The sequence below is a fragment of the Varanus komodoensis genome, unplaced genomic scaffold, assembly GCF_004798865.1.
Source record: "Varanus komodoensis strain SLA01 unplaced genomic scaffold, ASM479886v1 scaffold77, whole genome shotgun sequence".
In the NCBI taxonomy this organism is placed as follows: domain Eukaryota; kingdom Metazoa; phylum Chordata; class Lepidosauria; order Squamata; family Varanidae; genus Varanus; species Varanus komodoensis.
The window spans coordinates 1,319,908-1,337,452 of NW_025336442.1; the positions used below are offsets into that span (position 1 = coordinate 1,319,908).

A 17,545-nucleotide genomic window follows, 5' to 3' on the forward strand; every position below is an offset into this window, starting at 1 on the left:
CACCCCCGCGCACCTGCCGCCCCCGGAGCTGGCCTCCACACGCTGTGGGGCGCTATGGGACTGCTGGTGCTCGCAGAGACTTGTTGGGACGAGATGCCTCTTTTCTGGGGGCTCCTGCAAGTGAATCTTTAGGTTCTCCGCCACTTCTGCTTCGGGCTGGAGCACTGAATGCCTTTCAGTGTGAGGGATGAATCCTGATTCAGAGAAGCCCCTGGGGCCTGAATTTCAGTGGCAGGAGGCGCTGCGGGCAAGAGGCCAGGGCCAAGGGCAATGACCCGCATGCCAGCAAGTTGCCACTTGGAGACAACTTTTCCTGACAGTCACAAAGTCTTAGGAGAAGGAGCTCAGCCTTTTGGAATGAGGGGGAAATGGCAGAGGAACCAAGGGTGGGACCCTCTCTGGCCCACCAGGGGGCGGGATTTCGTAACCAGAATCAGTCAGGAGAATCCGCTCTCTTTGCCCTTTCTGCATCTCTGCAGGACCCCCCAAGCGAGCGTGGCTCTGCAGGCAACCTGGATGCAAAAAGCCAGGACTGGCCATCCGCTGGGCCCCCAGCCTGGATACTGGCTGGGCTGGAGTGACATCACGGAACATTCAGCCTGGCTTCAGACAACAGAGACACCCACACTCGGGACTGGAGCATGCGCTAGCTGCGGGTTCTTGCTGAACTGCGGCTTGTTGCTAAAACACGGGCTACTGTGTCATCGGAACTCAGCTGCATGAACAAACCATGGTGAATGGCCCAGGGCTCACCACGCCTACCCCAGAAGCAGCTGAGTTTTCCACCCCACCCTGAGCTTCTGTATCGCCATCTATTGAGTGTCGACTGGGCCTTGGAAGGGAAGGCGCCCACACACCCCGAGGCACTCTCCACCGTCTTGGACTGCAAGGCACAGGGTGTGCTCCGAGGCCGGGGCGTCCTTCCCACATTGGCTCTGAGAGCGAGAGAAACAGGCTCGAGGGAAGAAATGCAGGTGGCTCTGAATCGCCAAAACACTTGTTAATTATGCAGGTGCCAAGGAGCCTTTTGCAAGGCTGCCAGAGGAGAACCATTTGCCTCTGCCTGAAAGCCCTGCCCGCCCTTAAATCAATCCACACACCAGCTGTGAAATGCCTGCCACCCCTGTGCAGTCGGGACTCGCATGTGCGGGAGACACCCCCGCCTAAGTCGCATGCAGCACCTTTGGCGCTGCTCCTCCTTCGCTCGCTCCGCAGTCTGATCCCGTGCCCTTCGCACAAGGAGCCCGGCCTGGCTAGTGACCACATAACAACAACACGGCACATACATACATGCTGCTAAAACCACAGCTGTGTTCACAAACACGACAGTAAAATACAATCTGGCCACCGGCACAGCACAGCCAGCAGTGGTTGGTGCCAACAAAACCGCGGTGGGAGGGGGAATGTACCCACTCCAGGTTTCAGCCTTTCTCTCTGGTGTCAAGACTATGGATGCCTCTGTAAATGTTCCAACCAAAGCCCCAAGCGGGTCCACGACCCCCACTCATATTGGAGTCAAAACACCCCAAAACAGAGAAAGAACTCACCTAGACCCCCCCCCCATACAAACAGACGTGTCTTGAGCTGGGGCCCGGATGACGGCGACATGGGAGAAAAGTGATCCTGCCCCCAGGAAGCTTCGCCCAGGTGCTGCTCCCCAAAGGCCTCATTCTTCAGGGGTGCCGTGAGCAGAGCTTCCACAGCCCACCTTAGCTCTCAGGCTGGCTGGTCCTGTCAAAGGCGGCCCTTCCCCAGTTCTCGCACTACTGCTATCCCAGCATCCATCATAGGAGCCGCAGCCGGCGCACATGGTTTCCCCGTCCGGTTTCACCCACAAGCCACCTGGAAGGGAGGCTGGGCTGAGCACTGCTGACTCGCTTCCGGTCGCCCAGGGACCCTCCTGGCTGGGCAGGGGCTGCGCCTGGGTGTTCCTGCTCCAAGGCTGCACACAGCATCAGAAGCTGCCCCCAGGGGTTGCGCAGTGGCACAGAAGCACTTTTAATGGAGCAGGCGCAGGTCTCCCCCATGGGTTTCCAGCGCTGGCCACACCTGCGTGGCCAGAGCCGGTCCTCGTGGCTCGGGGGCTCCATTCCTGAGCTCGCAAGGAGCTAGCCTTGGGGCGATCGGCAGGCTGGTTTGGAACGTGGCGTCAGGGGCGCTCTCACAAAATGGCTGCCATGTTGCCCAGCTTGCCCATTCCTCGAGCAGCCAGCATGGTGGGGATGCCCAGCCCCAAAAGACCCACCTCCCAGAAGGCGAGTTAAAACAACCCTGGCCCCTGAAAGCGGGCTCAGCTCCAAATCACAAGCCCATTCGTGGGGCAGCACTTCACGCCGCGGCACCCCCGTCAGGAAATGAACGCTAAACCCAGCAGCTCCCGTGTCAGCAAAGCTGCGCATCCCCGCTGGATTCTGCACTGGGCTTTTCCTGAGCTATCCATGGCACCAGTCCTGATTTGCGGACAGGGTTCAGCACCGTTACAGGTGGGACTGAGCGCAGGAGTGGATGCCCCTCCACTGGTGCTGGAGGCACCGGCTGCGCCCGGTGCCAAGGCAGGTCCACGTGGGCACATTCCTTGCCACATGCACCATGCTGGAACCGCCGGAGTCTCGCCCAGTGCACCCCCAAGAGGCGCATAAACGTGCATAAAGAGTGCATGCATACACGGCAGAGTCCTGCAGTGCTTCACAAGGGGAGAACTTACTCTGGGGGGAACTTCCGTGGAGACTGTCCGCTGCCTCGGACGCATCAAGCACACGCGGGCACCCGCAGCCTTGTGCAGCTCCCACATGCAGAGACTGAGAAGCTGCACTTTGCCCCGAGGCCCAACGGTGGTGCAATGAGCGGCCACAGCCGAAACGTCCAGACGGGCCCTGGGAACCCCCTCATCCCTCACTGCAAGATCCCAGCACCTGAAGCACCTTTTTGTCTGGAGACTTTTATCTGGGGTCTCCAGGCACCCAGCAGATGTTAAACTGACATTACAGCTGCGATTCCCCCTGGAGAAAGCCATTCGCCAACCTCAAAATGCTTTGCTGGAGGACAGATCCAAGTATTTCCAAATGTGCCGTGACAGACACACCATCACCATTTCCCCTCCTCCTGCCCCTGTCCCAGGCATCGGAATTACCCACAGGATGAGTATGTAGGAAGCTGCCTTGGGCTTGCTGCCTTGGCTCATCTTGGCCAGCGTTGGCAACGTAACAAAACAACAGTATTGTGGGCAGGAACAGCCTCAGGTGGGCTCCCCCTGCCCATCTAGCCCTACCTGAAGGTGCTTCTGGAATTGAATCTGATTTGTTTGCCAAGCAACATGCGATTCTCATCCTCATGGTGCCAGTAAAAGGGTGGGTTTGAAGCAGACCACAGGAAGCTGCACTGGCCACAGACCCTTTGACACTTGATGTTGAAGCTTGTTCAGGACCAGGCAGTCCCTTCCAGTCACCAATATTTATAGCTATTTGCACAGCATTCATCAATTGACACACAATTCTTTATCACGCTGGGATGCTTCACCATCCCAGGATGCAAGGCAGGATTTACGGGGGGGGGGGGGGACTGAGGCTGACCCCATGTGGCTTTCCAGTGGTCACAAAAAGAGCTCAGAGGTGGGGACGTAAAGCCATCCCTTCTCCAAAACCTCACAGGCCCTGCCCTTCCCCGCTGCTGGCCACAGACTGCATTCACCCGCATCTTTTTATTCTTTTAGGCATTATTTTATTCAGGTTACCAGGGAAGCAAGAACTAAGAAGACACTCAAGACGGTTTTTTTCCAGTGCTTGAGAGTGAGCGTGAGCTGCCAACTCGCCCAAGTTAGAAAGGTTCACGTGTCTCTCCAGGGTTCTGTTTCTTTTTCCTCAGCAAACCCAAGAAGATTCAGTAGCTGAGCGGGGGGGGGGGGGCACTGCCCTACACATTGCTCTGGACTTTCCCCCACCCTCCCACATAGTTCCTGCCATGTTTACCAGAAAGGAGCAGCAGGAAAGCAGGACGCCTCAGTGGTGGATCTAAATGCTCGCTCTGTCTTTTAAGGTTGCTCGAGGTCTCTAATCTACCAAGTCAAAAACTTTCTGAAGAGCGCTGGCGGAGCCACCTGGCTGACTGGCATGATTCATCCCTATTTTTAGAAAAGCAGAGGGTGGCTTGGGTGCACTCGTAGTTTGGAAATCACCCCTAGAAACTTTTTCAGAGGAGGAACCATCTACCTGCGTTTTCTTCTGCCCTTCGCCTCTCTGTCTCCTCTCCTTCCCTGATCTCCATCTCACTGTAGTGCTGAAATGCTCTCAGGGCAGAGGCCTCGGGGCCTGGCTTGTCTGCGCCGCTTCTGGAAGTCTTTCCAATTCCACCGCCAAGAAGCTCTTTGGAGTGCCCTGCCCCTTTTCGATAAGTACCTCGAAAATCCTCCGATCAGTAGATCTGTTTATCATTGCATTTATTGCCTGCCTTTTTTCCAGATCCTGGCAGCAACCTGAGACATTTCTTAAGTTGATTCTCAGCCTAGCCAACCTCAAAGGGTTGTTGTGAGGACAGACCTTGGAGGAGGAGGGCTGTGTAAGCTACCTTGGGCTTCCCACAGGGAAAATGGTAGGATAGAAATCTAATAAAATCAGAAAATAAATAAGCGACTTCATATTAAAAGGAAGAGAAGGGGGAAATTTGGACCCGCTGATTGCTAATGGAGGCCTGGCACAGCATCCGGTGGCTGCTACACTGCGTTGCGGAGGCTGAGGCAGAGGGAGGGAAGAGCCCAAGCGCGGGCCCGGGGGCTGGCTCTGAGCCTCCCCCCTGGATGCCCCTCCCCGTGGCCAGCACCGCCACCGGGCACACATCCTGTTCAGCTGCATCATGGCGAGGACAGGGCGGCCTGCACGACGCAGCCATGCAGAACTTCGGCCTCGGGGGCAAGCCCGTCCCTCCACTGGCAGCGGACGAGAGCGCACAGGCGCTCTCTGCCAGGCCGAGGAGGAGAAGGGCTGACCCCAGGGACAGGCTGCAGAGGACGCCACCCAGAGCCTTCTGGCCTCGAGCGAGCCGAGAAGGTGCAGCAGGCCTGGCTTGGCGCGCTCTGGCGCTCGCCTCGCAAGCAGCGGTGCCGTGGCACCAGGGCTCGCAGGGATGCGGCCCCCGCACGGTCACTGGCATCCTCTGCCAGCCCTCCCAGACTGTCCAGTTCCCTCCCCCTCGGCCGTCATCCTCACAGCAGCAGAGGGATTAATTTCCCCAACAACAGTTTATTTTGAAATGCAAAGTATTTGGAGGGGCTTGGTCAGGAATGGGCCACAAAGACCCACTAGATTGCTCCTGTTGGGGATGAGACTCGCTGGATCTGGTGTGTCGCTCTCGGGATCAGCACCGGAAGTGGAGCTTTTGAACCCTGGCTGGGGGTTGGCGGCAGGGCTGCCCACGGTGTGCGCTCCCCCTTCCCTACTGACATCGACACCCTGCTCGCAAGGAGAAGATCAAAGCACGGCGACTGCCAGTTCTGTTCTCAACGTCCAAGCGCTGAGATAAGGCAGGGGGACTGCCAACAGCAGGCGCAAACATGGCACATGCACATAAAATGACGGCGTGGCTTTTCCAGTGCATGCCTCTCCTTGTCCACAGGTGTCAAGGATGCCCTGTGCTTCTTTTACCGTGTGGATCGAAGGGGCAGGCGCACCTGAGCTGGCATTTTGGCGGCCACAAATCTCCCCTCATGGAGGACATCAGAGTCAAACAGGAGATTGTCTGCTGCACTCGCTCGCTTGGGAGGAAGCGATGCTGCTGGAGGCAAGAGCCACGCAGGGGGAATGCTGTGGTGCGTCCGTGGGCATTTGCTCAGCCTCACCCCGAAGCGCAGGCTTCCTTGGCCAGGGGAGCCGGCACGCGGCTGAGGAAACACCAGACCGTGAGTGCCAGGATGCATGCGCGGTGGCCGTGGGTGGGGCGTGCGGGGGTTTTGCTCTGTTTTCTTTTTCCACTGCAGCAAAACAGCTCCTTGAAAGTCTCATTTATAGAGCCCCTTGTCAAGGAAGCTGCCTCCGGCCGGTTGCCTTCGGCAGGTTCGTTTCAAACAGAAAAACAGTGCTGGGGCTCTGCCCAGAGCTCAGAGCTGCTCCTTCAGACCTGGAAACACCTGCGTCTTGGCAGCTCCCGGTTCTGGGGGGTGGCTGCAGCAGCACAGCCCCCTCTACCTGTCCTAAGCTGGCTGGGGCTGCTCTGTCAGAGAGCAGTCCTCTGTTCGGGGGCCTGCATTTGCAGGACCGCTTAGGGTGTCTGCACATCTTCCTTGCTAGAGGACCATTCTCAGTTGAAAGGGAACCTCTGTTTGAGGGGGTAGGTATGAATCGAAATCCGCACGTGCGGATTTTAGGAAAGCCGCTGCCTTCTCTCTTGGGAGCTCCTAAGCACCCTGCCCACCCACCCCCCAACATGGGCAGAGGCACTTCTGGCTCCCTTTTCACTCTGCGGCCATGGAGAAGGCCCCGTCCTGCCTCCACACCAGAGTGCCTCGGGGGGGGGGCAGCAGTGAGGGAAGCCTCTCCCCCCTCCGGAGGCCCTCCGGCGCCAGGCAGCCACGCACGGAGATGCAGGGAGGCTGCTCCCAAGCCCTTCTGGGCTCCCAAGGGCCCTTCCGGTCCTTCGGACTTGCCTGGAGGCAGACGGAAGCTGCTGTAAGCAGGGCGCCAAGTGCCCCTGAGGCCGCCCCCCGTGCCGTCTCCAGGCTGGGGAGTCAACACCTCACTCTTGGAACCCCTTCTTGCTGAGCCAGCTCCACCACTGCCCTCCTCCCCCGCCGCATGGCCCCTGCCGGCAAGGTTGCGGCGAAGGGCATGGGCAGCGCCCACCCCCAGGGCTCCCGTCGGGACACGCGGACCCTTGAGGACGGCGTGGCACTGAGGACACGCCGAGCGCCCGCCCGCCCGCCCGCGCGGCTGCTTCCGTGCCAGGCCAGGATCCGATCAAGCAAGGGCCCCTCGAGCAGCTCCACCGAAGGCTGAGGAGGGAACGCGAGGCCTGCCCCCCCCCTGCCCAGTCCCTCTGAGGCGTCCTCCACGACTCAGAGGTGCTCCTGGCAAGAAGTGAAAGCTCAGGCGCACAGGCGCCCCAGAAGCCAACCGGTTCTGTGCTAAGCAGTAATTAGCTCGGACAGCATCGTGAATCAGCCACATAACTGTAATTAAGCGGCTGCACCGAGTCCTTCAGCCGGAAAGGAGAAAACGAGGGATCAGGCTGCGTGGCAAAGGGGGTACCCCACGCATGCCCTGGCAGGGAGGGAGGCGGACGCGTGCGGGCTGGAGCAGCCAGGTGCACCCTGTCGCCTGCCTCTGTTGGAGGACAGCAGCCAAGGGTGGGGGCTCCCAAAGGAGCCCTGCAGCTCTGCCGGTTGCCTCCTGCATCGGAGAAGAAGCAGGGACGCCTATTGCTTGTCTGGGCGGAACTGCAACCAATCCCGTGCAGGAGGCCAGTGGTCAGGAATGATGGAACCTGGAGTCCAGCAACATCTGGAAGGGGCTGTGCTCCCCACCCCGAACCAGGGGGCGGCTGAATTTTGCAAATGGCTTTGCCCCGGGGCTGCGGGAGAGAAAGAGGCAGCAAACTTTGAGGGAAGGAAGGGGCTGGAAACTACTTACATTGGGTGCTTCCACCTCGCCTCCAGAGTGGAATCGCAGTGAAGGGGGTCCGCCTGTTGCCCACCCCGGACGGCCACGGAGCCCGAGGACGGGAGCCGCGCAGGCAGCCCCGCTGCCGCTGGGACAAGTGCCTCTTGTTCCCCAGGCCAGCTGGCAGGCTGCCCTGCCCACGGGGTGGAGCTTGCTGACCCTGGTCTCCTTGGTGGTGCGTAAACAACCCAGATAAAGCCTTCCTTGTGGCAAGACTTTCTGCAGGGCAGCAGCCAACTCTCCATGCAGGCAGGCTGCTGTGCGCAGCCGAGTGCTTCTGGAGGTGCTCCGTGGGCACGACGTGGCCGCCCGGCATCGTGGCCTCCCCAAACAGGAAGCTGGGGACACAGAGCCCACGCTGGCCTCGGGGGGGGGGGGTCAGGGCTGTGTGGCATGGCTGCGCCAATGGGGTTCCTCACCAGAAGGCTGTCCCCTCCCTTGGCAGCCCCCCTCGACTGCAGACCCCTGGCTGTTTTCCCAGGCTTTGTACCCCCCCCCCCCGGACAGTTGCAGTGCTCTTTCCGAGGCGTCGGGAGTGGCAGTGAGAGCGAGAAGCTGAGCAGGGTAGACATTTTTGCCCTCCCCCTCCGGCCGCCGGCTCTGCACATCAGCAGGGTGCACACTGAGAGCTGCCCTTGGGCTGAAGGTGGACCCACAGGCCGCCCCGGAACCGTCCGGGAAGCACCTCTAGAACTGTCCTGGCCAGACTGGCACCCTTCTGATCTACTGGACTGCAAGGACCAAACTTGGTGAAGGCTGGGCCAGCAAACTGGCCGCTCAGACCTGGAGTCACAGGTGCCAGAGGAGGGGCAGGCCCATGTCGCCCAGCAAACAGCATGCCTAGGCACACTGCCAGTTGTGTGTCAGGACTAGGAGCCTTTGACAACCACCTCCGCTGCGGCCTTCTCTGAGCAAGCAGTCAAACATTTTTTAATTGTTTAATTAATTGTTTAATTAATTTTAATTTAATTATTTTTTTAATGTGCAGTCTGGCCCCACAACAGTCTGAGGGACACTGAACTGGCCCCCTATTGAAAAAGTTTGAGGACCCCTGCGGTGCGCCTTCTCTGCTCCATGTATGTGTCCTGGGAGGAAGGAGGCCAGAGAAGCAAGTGCTGGCACATATCCGTGTGCAGCCAGAGAGGTGGAAGCCAGAAGTCCCTCTCCAGGTGTGCCCAGGAGGAGACGTCAGGCAGAGGCCGGATTCTGCTGGCAGCCACACCTGCAGCACACAGCTGGGCTTGGCACCATCAGGGCCAGCAGAGGACCAGCGCAGGGCCGGCCTTCTCGCCCCCTCACCCAGGAACCCAGCCGAATACACGGCTGCGCCGCATCCCCCCCCCCCCCCCGCCCCGTGCCTCAGGCTAGTTCTCTCGGCTTGGCTCCCTGGTTTTCGTTTTCGCTTTGGGGGCCCCCTGCCTCCCTGCACCTTTTTGTGAGTACATTTTGTACTCCTGATTAGAACATGTCTGACCTGGGCAACCCAATCAATGAACCTGCTGATGAATGAGGTCATTATAGGCCTATAAAAGCTTCAGAGAAGGAATACGTCTTGATTAATGCAGCTCGCAACCCCCCTCCCCCCACCCGCAACCGTGTTTACAAGTTCATCAGGCTCAGGCATCGACTTCTCCCTCTCAAGAAAGCGAGAAGAAACCGGGCCCCGGAGGGCGGAGGGCTTGCCGGACGAGGTGGAGGCTGCCAGGAGCTGCTTAGCGAGGCTTTGGGGTCCGCTGTGCGAGGCAGCCTCAGGCTGCCACAACCTTTCCCTGGGGTCACGAGAGCGTCTTTCCCCCGGCTGGGGCCACACACGGGCCTTCCCACTCCCGCAGAGCTTCCTCCCAGAAACACCTTTCTTGCCCTTGCCGTACTGAAATCCGGCAGTGCGTGGGGCAGGGGAGCCCTGAAGTCGGCCTCCAGCGCCCTCCTGATGGTGCGCCCGGCACGGCCAGGACCCGGGCAGGCAGGTCACGCTGACCTGGGGCAAGGCGGCTTGCTGGCTGAGCCACGCCTGGGGCTGGCCCTGCTTTGGCCGAAGGGATGCAGCTTCCCGTCGTGTCTGGGATCCTGCAGCATCCCGGAGTGGGGAATTTCTCCTGTGGAGGCTTCGCTGGAGCAAGCGGCCGCTGCGCCAAAAGCGGGGAGGTGCCCTTTCACTTCCACAAAGCTTGTGCACGACAACTTCCTGGGGAGCAGCCCCCCTCCCCTCTTCAGACTCCAAGCACGGAAGAGTTTGCCCACAGGCCAGAGACGTGACTCAGGCCTGCAAATCACGCACAAGAGCCAGGGAAGAGGCCCCTGCGGCCGAACCGAACGAGGCTTCTGCTCACCCTGCCCTTCAAAGCCAGGCGCCTCCGACTCCTCCCCCGTGTGCTTCAGGCCCAGCTGCGAGACGGTTGCACGTGCCGTGAGCTCCCCGCTGAGGTCTCCAGTCTGCAAAGCATTGCCAACAGTCATCGTCTAGGAAATGCACCCCTGGCTTTACGGATCGCGCCGCATTGCAAAGGCAAAGCAGATTAAACACTCGGCAATGCTTGCAAAAGGACTGACTGCCCTTCCTGAGGACCACAAATCAAATTACTGCCCAGAAGATGACACAAACTTGGGCTGGAGTCTCTCCAGGTGAGGATTAAACCAAAGTTCGAGCAAAGGGCTGCTGTGCATGTGATTTATCAACATATTCGCTGCTGAATTTTCATATTAGGTAATGAATTAGTTAATGGCCTTTCTACAGTAATTACCTGTGATGGGCTTTGTTATGCACCATTTGACGTTCTCTGGTATGGCCATAAAGCAAACTTCTGACTGGCTTTGTTTTCACCTTTCTCAGCATGCTCTGTTTAAACCCTAAGGAGCAACTCTGATTTGTTTTTCTGTATCTCCCACTTTTTTCCCAAGGAGGAAGCTGATCCTCCTCCTCTCTGTTTTATCCTCACCACAAACCTGTAGGACAGGCTTGGCTGAGCACCAGTGGCTGGTGAACTCTGTGGCCAAACGGAGACTCACATTTGGGCATCCTGAATTCTCGCGAGCTTCTCTCTCCCAGCAGACTTAAACTAAAACTTAGGTGCCTGGTCTCTTATCAGTGCCATTCAGGTTACAAAGCAACATACATCAAGAAAGCTCTTCAAGGTGAGGACCAGTGCCTGCTCGTGCGAAGCACTGAATTCGGGCCGAACGCCTCTACCCTCGCTCCTTTTTGGGAACGCTTCTGCCTTGACTCTTGAGGAGCCCTGTGCTGCCGGGCACGGCTAGCCTGCCACTCACTCTGCCTGTCTCCCGCTATGGCTTGAGGAACTCCCCCTCAATCCCCCCTCCCCATCTCGCTCTGGGACACCCCCTCCTTTTCCAAGGCTGCTGGGCTCTGCCTTCACCCTGCAGCTCTGGGGCTGCCGAGCCCCCTGCCCGCCTCCTCCAGGTCAGAAGCATCCTTCCGGGAAGAGCTGAGAGCTGGGACCTCCCACCGCGCAAGTCTAACCGAGGTTTCCTCAACCTGGCATCCGACGCCCCACGGCATTCCTGACTCTGGCACGGCTAACTGCGGCCGCATCTTAAATGCTGCGCGGACCCAGCTTGACGGAGGGTGCAGTAACTGGGCGCCACACTGGCTCCACTGCGGCACGAGAAACCGCGCTCTCGGAGCACACGAGGAGTCGCTCACCCTCCTTGGAGCGGGTGCAGCTCGCAGTTCCTCTCCAAAAAGGAACACGGAAGAGGGTCTGTCAATGCAGCCGCCGTACACCGGCCCTGCCGTGCCGTCATGGGGCCGTCCTCCCCCCGCCAGGCTCAAACGCCCTCCCCAGCCATCCGCCTCCAGGAAATGTCCGCATTGTTCTGTTCCCATCTGGCACTGAGTAATCAGACGGAGGACGCGAACCAACCACCCCCCACATGCGCTGCCGCAAAAAGGCCAGAGAACAATATTTATCTGGAAGAGCTGACAACTTAATAATGTGGCTCTGTGTGACTCTGTGTGTGTGTGTGTGTGCGCGAGAGAGAGAGAGAGGGGTGGGGGTGGGGGGTAAGCTAAGGTTCTGCTGCTCAGATTTCCAGATTTGAGCAGTGGGGTCACTCCCCGGTGGCAGCTTTGGCGACTTTTTCCTTTCCCTCCCTTTGCATCTAGCAAAGAGGTCCCGATCCAAATCAGGCCTGGATGGGCCTACAACATTCATGTGCTCCAAACATCCCCCGGCACTCTGACTGTGCCTGGTTCCCACTGGTATTTGCAACCGCTGCTTCTAGCGAGCAAGCTGAAACCGCATCCAAAGCGAGCGGCAATCAAACCAGCGACTGGCACGCACTCCCCCACATTTGTGCCGATTGCCTGATTTGCGCAACGTCTTCCTGTGGACCAAAGCAAAATTGATTCAGTCCATGGAGGAGAAGCGCAGCCATGGAACCGGCAATCAGGGCATGTGTTCAAGGACGGCTAAACGCTTTCGCGGACACGTGGCCGGGCTCTCAAGAGAAACTGAACTGCTCGCTCAGCCGCATGCTTCGCCAGCGAGGGTGACCCTCTCTCTGGCCTGTGGGCCACAGGCCGAACCTCCCTCCCGATCCCGGTGAGGTTTCCAGTCCTCTGACCAGGAGGGGAAGTGGCGCTGGCATGTCATCTGCAACGGGTCTGTCTTAAATACAAGCGTGAGAGAGTCGCCCAATCCAGAGTCATCCTCCTGGGAAGCCCTACAAAAGGCGCTCCACGTTCCGCATGTCTCGGGCGCAGCACCTGCCTGGCCCTGACCGCGTCCTCGTCCAACCTCCACTGGGAAAGGAGGGGCAGAGCGCCAAAGGGCGGGGCTTTTTCTGCCGTGGCACCCAGGTCCCTACATGGTGCTTCTTCTGGTGCCAGGGGAAAATCTTATTTTCCCAGGCATTTCAGTCTTTCAGTTTCTGTATTTTAAACCTCCACATTACTGCTAGCTTTTCTCTTGGTCTTTGCTTCTCTTTTATGCTGCAATTTAAAACTGTTATAGTGTATCTCATGTTGTATTCATGATTCTAATGGCTGTGAACTGTCCAGCGAGAGCTTTGGCTGCTGGGAAGGACAGAAATGCAATCCGTCAGTCCAGGGTTAAAAAGTTGTGTTGTTCGTCCCTTCAGAGCATTCGCTCAGTGGTCTTAGGGAGCCAGGGCTGCAGAGTCCTGGATTTTGCCCCCAAAGCCCAACCCAAGCACCGCGACTGCTCCTGGAGCGTGACATTCCTGCCGAGGGTGACCGGCAACGGGTGGCATCTCTCAGGGTGGCATGCAATGAAAAACGAAGCACACACAGGCAGGAGAGCCAGCGAGGGCGCACTACCTCTTGGGAGATCTCGAGATGCCTCTCTGCGAAGGCCAGCGCCTGCTCGCGCTTCCCAAGGGACATGTAGGCATTTTCCAAACTCCAGCAGGCTCGCCCTTCTCCCACCCTGCAAAAGCCAAAAGCAGGAAATAATGTCACGGAGTCAATGAGATGCCTCAACATCTGAGCACGAAAATCAAAGCCTCTATTTCCTTGTGCTGCTGAAAGACCCCAAGTGGGGCAGGAGATCCGTGGAGCTGTACTGAGCACGCATTCCAATAATGCTATTGTTCTGATGTAGTTCTCTCTTTCTTTCTTAAAGGGTTTCTAGTCCTCAAGGATATAAGGTTTAAGAAGCTATGAAATAGTAGGCCAACCTTCGGCCAGAAAACAGGCAAGCAGGAGTCCACAATGCAGGGCGGTGGCTTCCCCACACCTGCGAAGCTGCACCGCAGAGGAGCCTCAGGCGCCCCCTCAGGGACAGAAGCGGCTGGGGCATTCCTGCCCCTCAAACAACACTCATCCAAGGTCTCCACCGCTTCCCCCAACGTACAGAACAAGACCCACATCTCTCTGCACTCCAAATTCTTGGCGGCGTTTAAAAGATGCCACTTTTTGCTCATCTGTCGGAAAAGCAGTTCTGTAAATAAACTGGCACAAGCGCAAAACCTTGAACGTTCCGATTCACGACATTCCAGATGAAATCTTTGTCTCTCCCTAGTGGCTTCAACCCAGAATAATTTTGTTGATTTTCGAAGCTTTCGTAGAGAGAAGCCCACGATGCACCACGAAGCCTGAGAAAAACGGTTCGTTGAGTTGGCTGGCTTAAGGCGGCCATACACTTTTAAGAGGCCCAGTTGCTCAGTCCCCATCCAGGAGCAGAGGAAAGCTACGCCGGACTAACCGGGGTCCTCCCACCCAGCTTCCTGCGCGCAGGGTGGTCCGCCGGAGGGGCTGAGGCGGCCCACAAGAGGACGCAGTGCACAGCGCTCCCGCCCACGTCCTCCAGCACCAGATTTCTGTAGGCTTGCACCTCTGACACCAAAGACAGCATGGTGCCATCAGGTCCTGCAGCCAGTGAATTTGCCCCCAACAGAGTCAGCAGAGGATCCTCCCTTCAGCCCTCAGAAGGGCTTCATCCCCCAACCCGGGACGGGTCCATCCTGCTCCTCGCTTCAGGTCTCCAAAGACCATCGGTGGAAGGAAAGCAAGGGTCTGTCCTGCCCAGTGTTCTGTGCTGCACGCGCAGTGGACCACCAGCGCCTGCGAGGTCCCGGAAGGGGGGCACGGCCGTCCTTGGCACACCCTCTCCCCCGCAGGTAGGCAGGCCGGGGGGCAGGGGGCTGGCGCCACAGGTGGTGTGAGGCTCCCAAGCCACTGTTACTGGGGCGCTGGAAGGGGTGGCGCCTCTGGAACTTCCCCAGGGTGGGCTCCAGGAGGCTGGGCACGGATTCCATCCTGACTGCCCTGGGCTGGCTGGGTGTTCCATGCCCGCTGCCACGGCCCTCCATGGTGTTGCTTGAGCTCTGGAGGGGGTGAAGGCTCTGTAGCTTCCCCAGGGTGGGCTCCAGGAGGCTGGGGAGAGATTGTGTCTGGGCTGACTTGGGCTGCGCTCCAGGTGTTTCCACCCCGTCACACAGGGTGGGAGCCCCGGATTGGGGCCATGGTGCTGCTTGGAATGGGCTGCGCACCTGAGGCAGCGTGCGGGCAAAGGGTGCAGGGCAGTTGCGCTGAAGGCCTGCCCGCTGACCTACAGTACCCCCTTTGTCACCTAGACTCAAGCCCGGCCTGTTCCTGGGGCACCCAAACCTCACCCCGGGGGTGTCCCAGTAGGGAGGGCGGCTGTGCTCTGTAGCTTCCAGGAGGCCGGAGGTGCTGCAGGTGAGCTGGTGGGCAGCCAGCTGGTCCCCCTTCTCTCGGGAAGGGGCGATCCCTGCCGTCCTCCTCGGCCAGGGGGCAGAGTTCCACCGCACCCCTCGGTGGGAAAACTCCGCCGGCCGCACGCTCCGCATTGAGGCCACTCGGTGGAACAGCAGCCCACCGCCTCTGCTGCTGGGGCGAGAGCGAGGCTTCCCGTCTCCCGTCCCCGGGCTCTCTGCCGACTCCACGTGGGGCTCCTGGCTGCCCACAGACGCCCGGGAGAGGCTCTGGAGCGCGAAAGGAGGGCAGCCGGTGGCCGGCCCTGGAGGCCAGGAGGTCCCGTTGCTCTGCGCCCCTCCGCACGCCCTCTGGCAGGGACACGGGGCGGCCCCTCCAGCGTTCCGGCAAGCGGCATGACATGTGCGGCTCGGCTCCTGCAGCGCAACTCACGCCGCTCCGCACTTGGGCCAGGAGCACCGTGGCCGGCAGGCGAAAGGGCCGTGGCCCCTGGCGCCCCCTGGAGGCGCTGGGAGGCTTGAAGGGGCCGCCCTCCCTCTGTGCCTGGAGCAGCACTGCTGGGGCCGGCCCTGGTAGACCGGCCCACACGACACAGACGCTCGGCCTGGCCGGGGAGGCGCTTCTGCCCAGGCTGTGGGGCAAGCCCAGCGGAGACACGGGGCAGCCCTCTGCCTGGAGCCTGGCCCGGACCCTCTCCCGGGAACAAGGTCTCCACCCCACCCTTCTTGCTGCGGGGCAGAGGCGTGGCCGGACGCAGGAGGGCGAAGCGGCTCCTGCTCCGCCCGGGGAAGGCGCGAGCGCATCAGGTCCATCGGGAGTTGCCCACGCTCCCAGCGACGGGCTCGGAGTGCCCTTTGGGCACCAGGCCCACACCGGCAATGTGAGACCGGCCCTTCGGCACCCTTGGTATCTGCCCATTGTTGTTGCAGAGGAACACCTCCGGCAGACCTCCCGGAACCCTCTGCACTCTCTGGACAATGCGGAGACCTCGCCTTTGGACAGAAGGGCTGCCTGGGCTGGGAGTCTGGGCAGACCCCACTCCCTGCTGTGGGAAGAGCGGCTGCGGCACCCAGACCTTCTGCTGCCTTCTTACCGGTCGCCAAGCTCCTGGGCGATGGCGAGGTGCTTCAGGTGGTACTCGATCGCTTTCTCGTAGTCCTGGAGGAGGGTGTACGTGTTTCCCAGGCTGTAGCACGACTGCGCCTCCATGACGTGGTCCTTCAGTTGCCGGGAGAGCTGCAGCGTCTTCCTGCATTCAGACAGACAGGGGCTCATGAGCTGCAAAGAGAGGTCACTGTGTGGCTTGTTCTTTGCTCAGGAGACACACGCCCTTCCCACTCTGGCCCCTCTTGATGCATGGAATACAGCTCCCATCAGCCCAAGCCGGCACGAGCAAATGGGGAAGGGATGTCCCCAGATGAAAGAGAAAAATATTCTATTTGGAAAAAGCAAACACTTTCCTTCCCCGAGACCTCTGGTGTTGCATCTCCCCAAAGGAACCCTTGTAATGTTTATTTTACAGCTGAAGGCCTTTCTTCATCTCCCAAGCCCTGTTCTTTTCTCCCTTTTTTCCCTTCCTTTGCAGTTTTTGTCCCAACTTGAAAGGCTGGAATGCCCTCTGCCAGGGCTCGGTTGGAGAAGATGCAGGCTGCATTTCTCTGTATTTGGCTTCCCAGCCAGTGAGATTTCACCGGGCAGCCTAAGCGTCCCTCTCCCATTTGACTTCCTTTTAAAAAGGAATATGAACAGTTCCTGATGAAATTTGTAACCACAGAGGTAAGTAAGCTTGCAGCAAATGTGGAAGGAATTGCCATAAATATTGGGTCCACTTTAGATTTTCTTGTCTGGATGCAAACTTCCCCAAATTGAGAGTTGGAAAACTTTTGCTGCCAGCAGATGGCAGAATTGTGCATAGCAATTCTGGGTCGTGTATGTAAAAACATTTAGCTTTTGGGAGCTTTTTTCCCAAGAGGACAACTTGGGCAGAGAGTTGCTGGCTGGCCCGGTGGAGTGGTGAAGGGCAGCCTGCTCTGAGATTCTCCCTGCTGGGGCTTGTGGATCAGCCTGTGCTTTTGGCTCTGGCCTCTTGGCAGAGCAGCGGAGCAACAGCAGAGGCACAGGCTGGGGGGAGAGGCTGCGTGGCCAGGGGCCTGGCGAAGGCAAGGCAGGGGCTGGGCAGGGGAGCAGGGCCAGGAGCAGCGGAGGGGAAGGGGGCCGTCCCTTGTCGGTGTCCCTCGGCTGCGGCCCGGGCTGTCCAGAGACTCCCTTCCCTGAGACACAGAGGTTTGATTGTTTGTTTGTTTTGTTCGTGCTGTGGTGTGCTTTGTTTTTCTTCCAATTTAAATTTAAGTTTATTTTATCCTTGTGTGTGTGTGCGAGTGGGTTTTCGTCTGGGAGAACTGGGCGAGTGCGAGGAACTGCAGGAGAAACCAGGCCAAGGCAAGGTCTCGGAAGGGATCCCGATGGCGGGCCAGGAGAGGGCCTTGGCCGGAGTCACGGGGGTTGCTGTCCGCTGTGACAGCTGCGACTTGTTCGCCCTTCTCCCCCGGGAGAGGCAGGGCTACACTTGCCCTCGGTGCAAGATGGGGACCCTGCTAGAGGAGGAGGTGAGGGGCCTGAGGGCCGAGAGAGCTCTCCAGGCCCCCCGGCAGCAGCCCCCCTCTGGACAGAGGGTCGAGGGAGAGGCCGCGGGAGGAGCAGCCACGGAGACATGGAGGTATGTCACCCACAGAAGGAGGAGGCC

General features: G+C 59.2%; 1 protein-coding gene across 1 annotated transcript in view; it reads right to left on the reverse strand.

Annotated features, from left to right (window-relative positions):
- The window catches only part of GPSM1 (G protein signaling modulator 1), a 41,785-nt gene that overhangs the window by 20,147 nt on the left and 4,093 nt on the right, over nt 1–17,545 (reverse strand). The window contains exons 6-9 of the mRNA XM_044453052.1: nt 15,896–16,051; nt 12,943–13,051; nt 9,974–10,076; nt 7,614–8,006 (exon numbers count right to left, since the gene is read on the reverse strand). Coding sequence (XP_044308987.1) covers nt 7,614–8,006; nt 9,974–10,076; nt 12,943–13,051; nt 15,896–16,051 — 761 coding nt within the window. The remainder of the gene's footprint in view (nt 1–7,613; nt 8,007–9,973; nt 10,077–12,942; nt 13,052–15,895; nt 16,052–17,545) is intronic.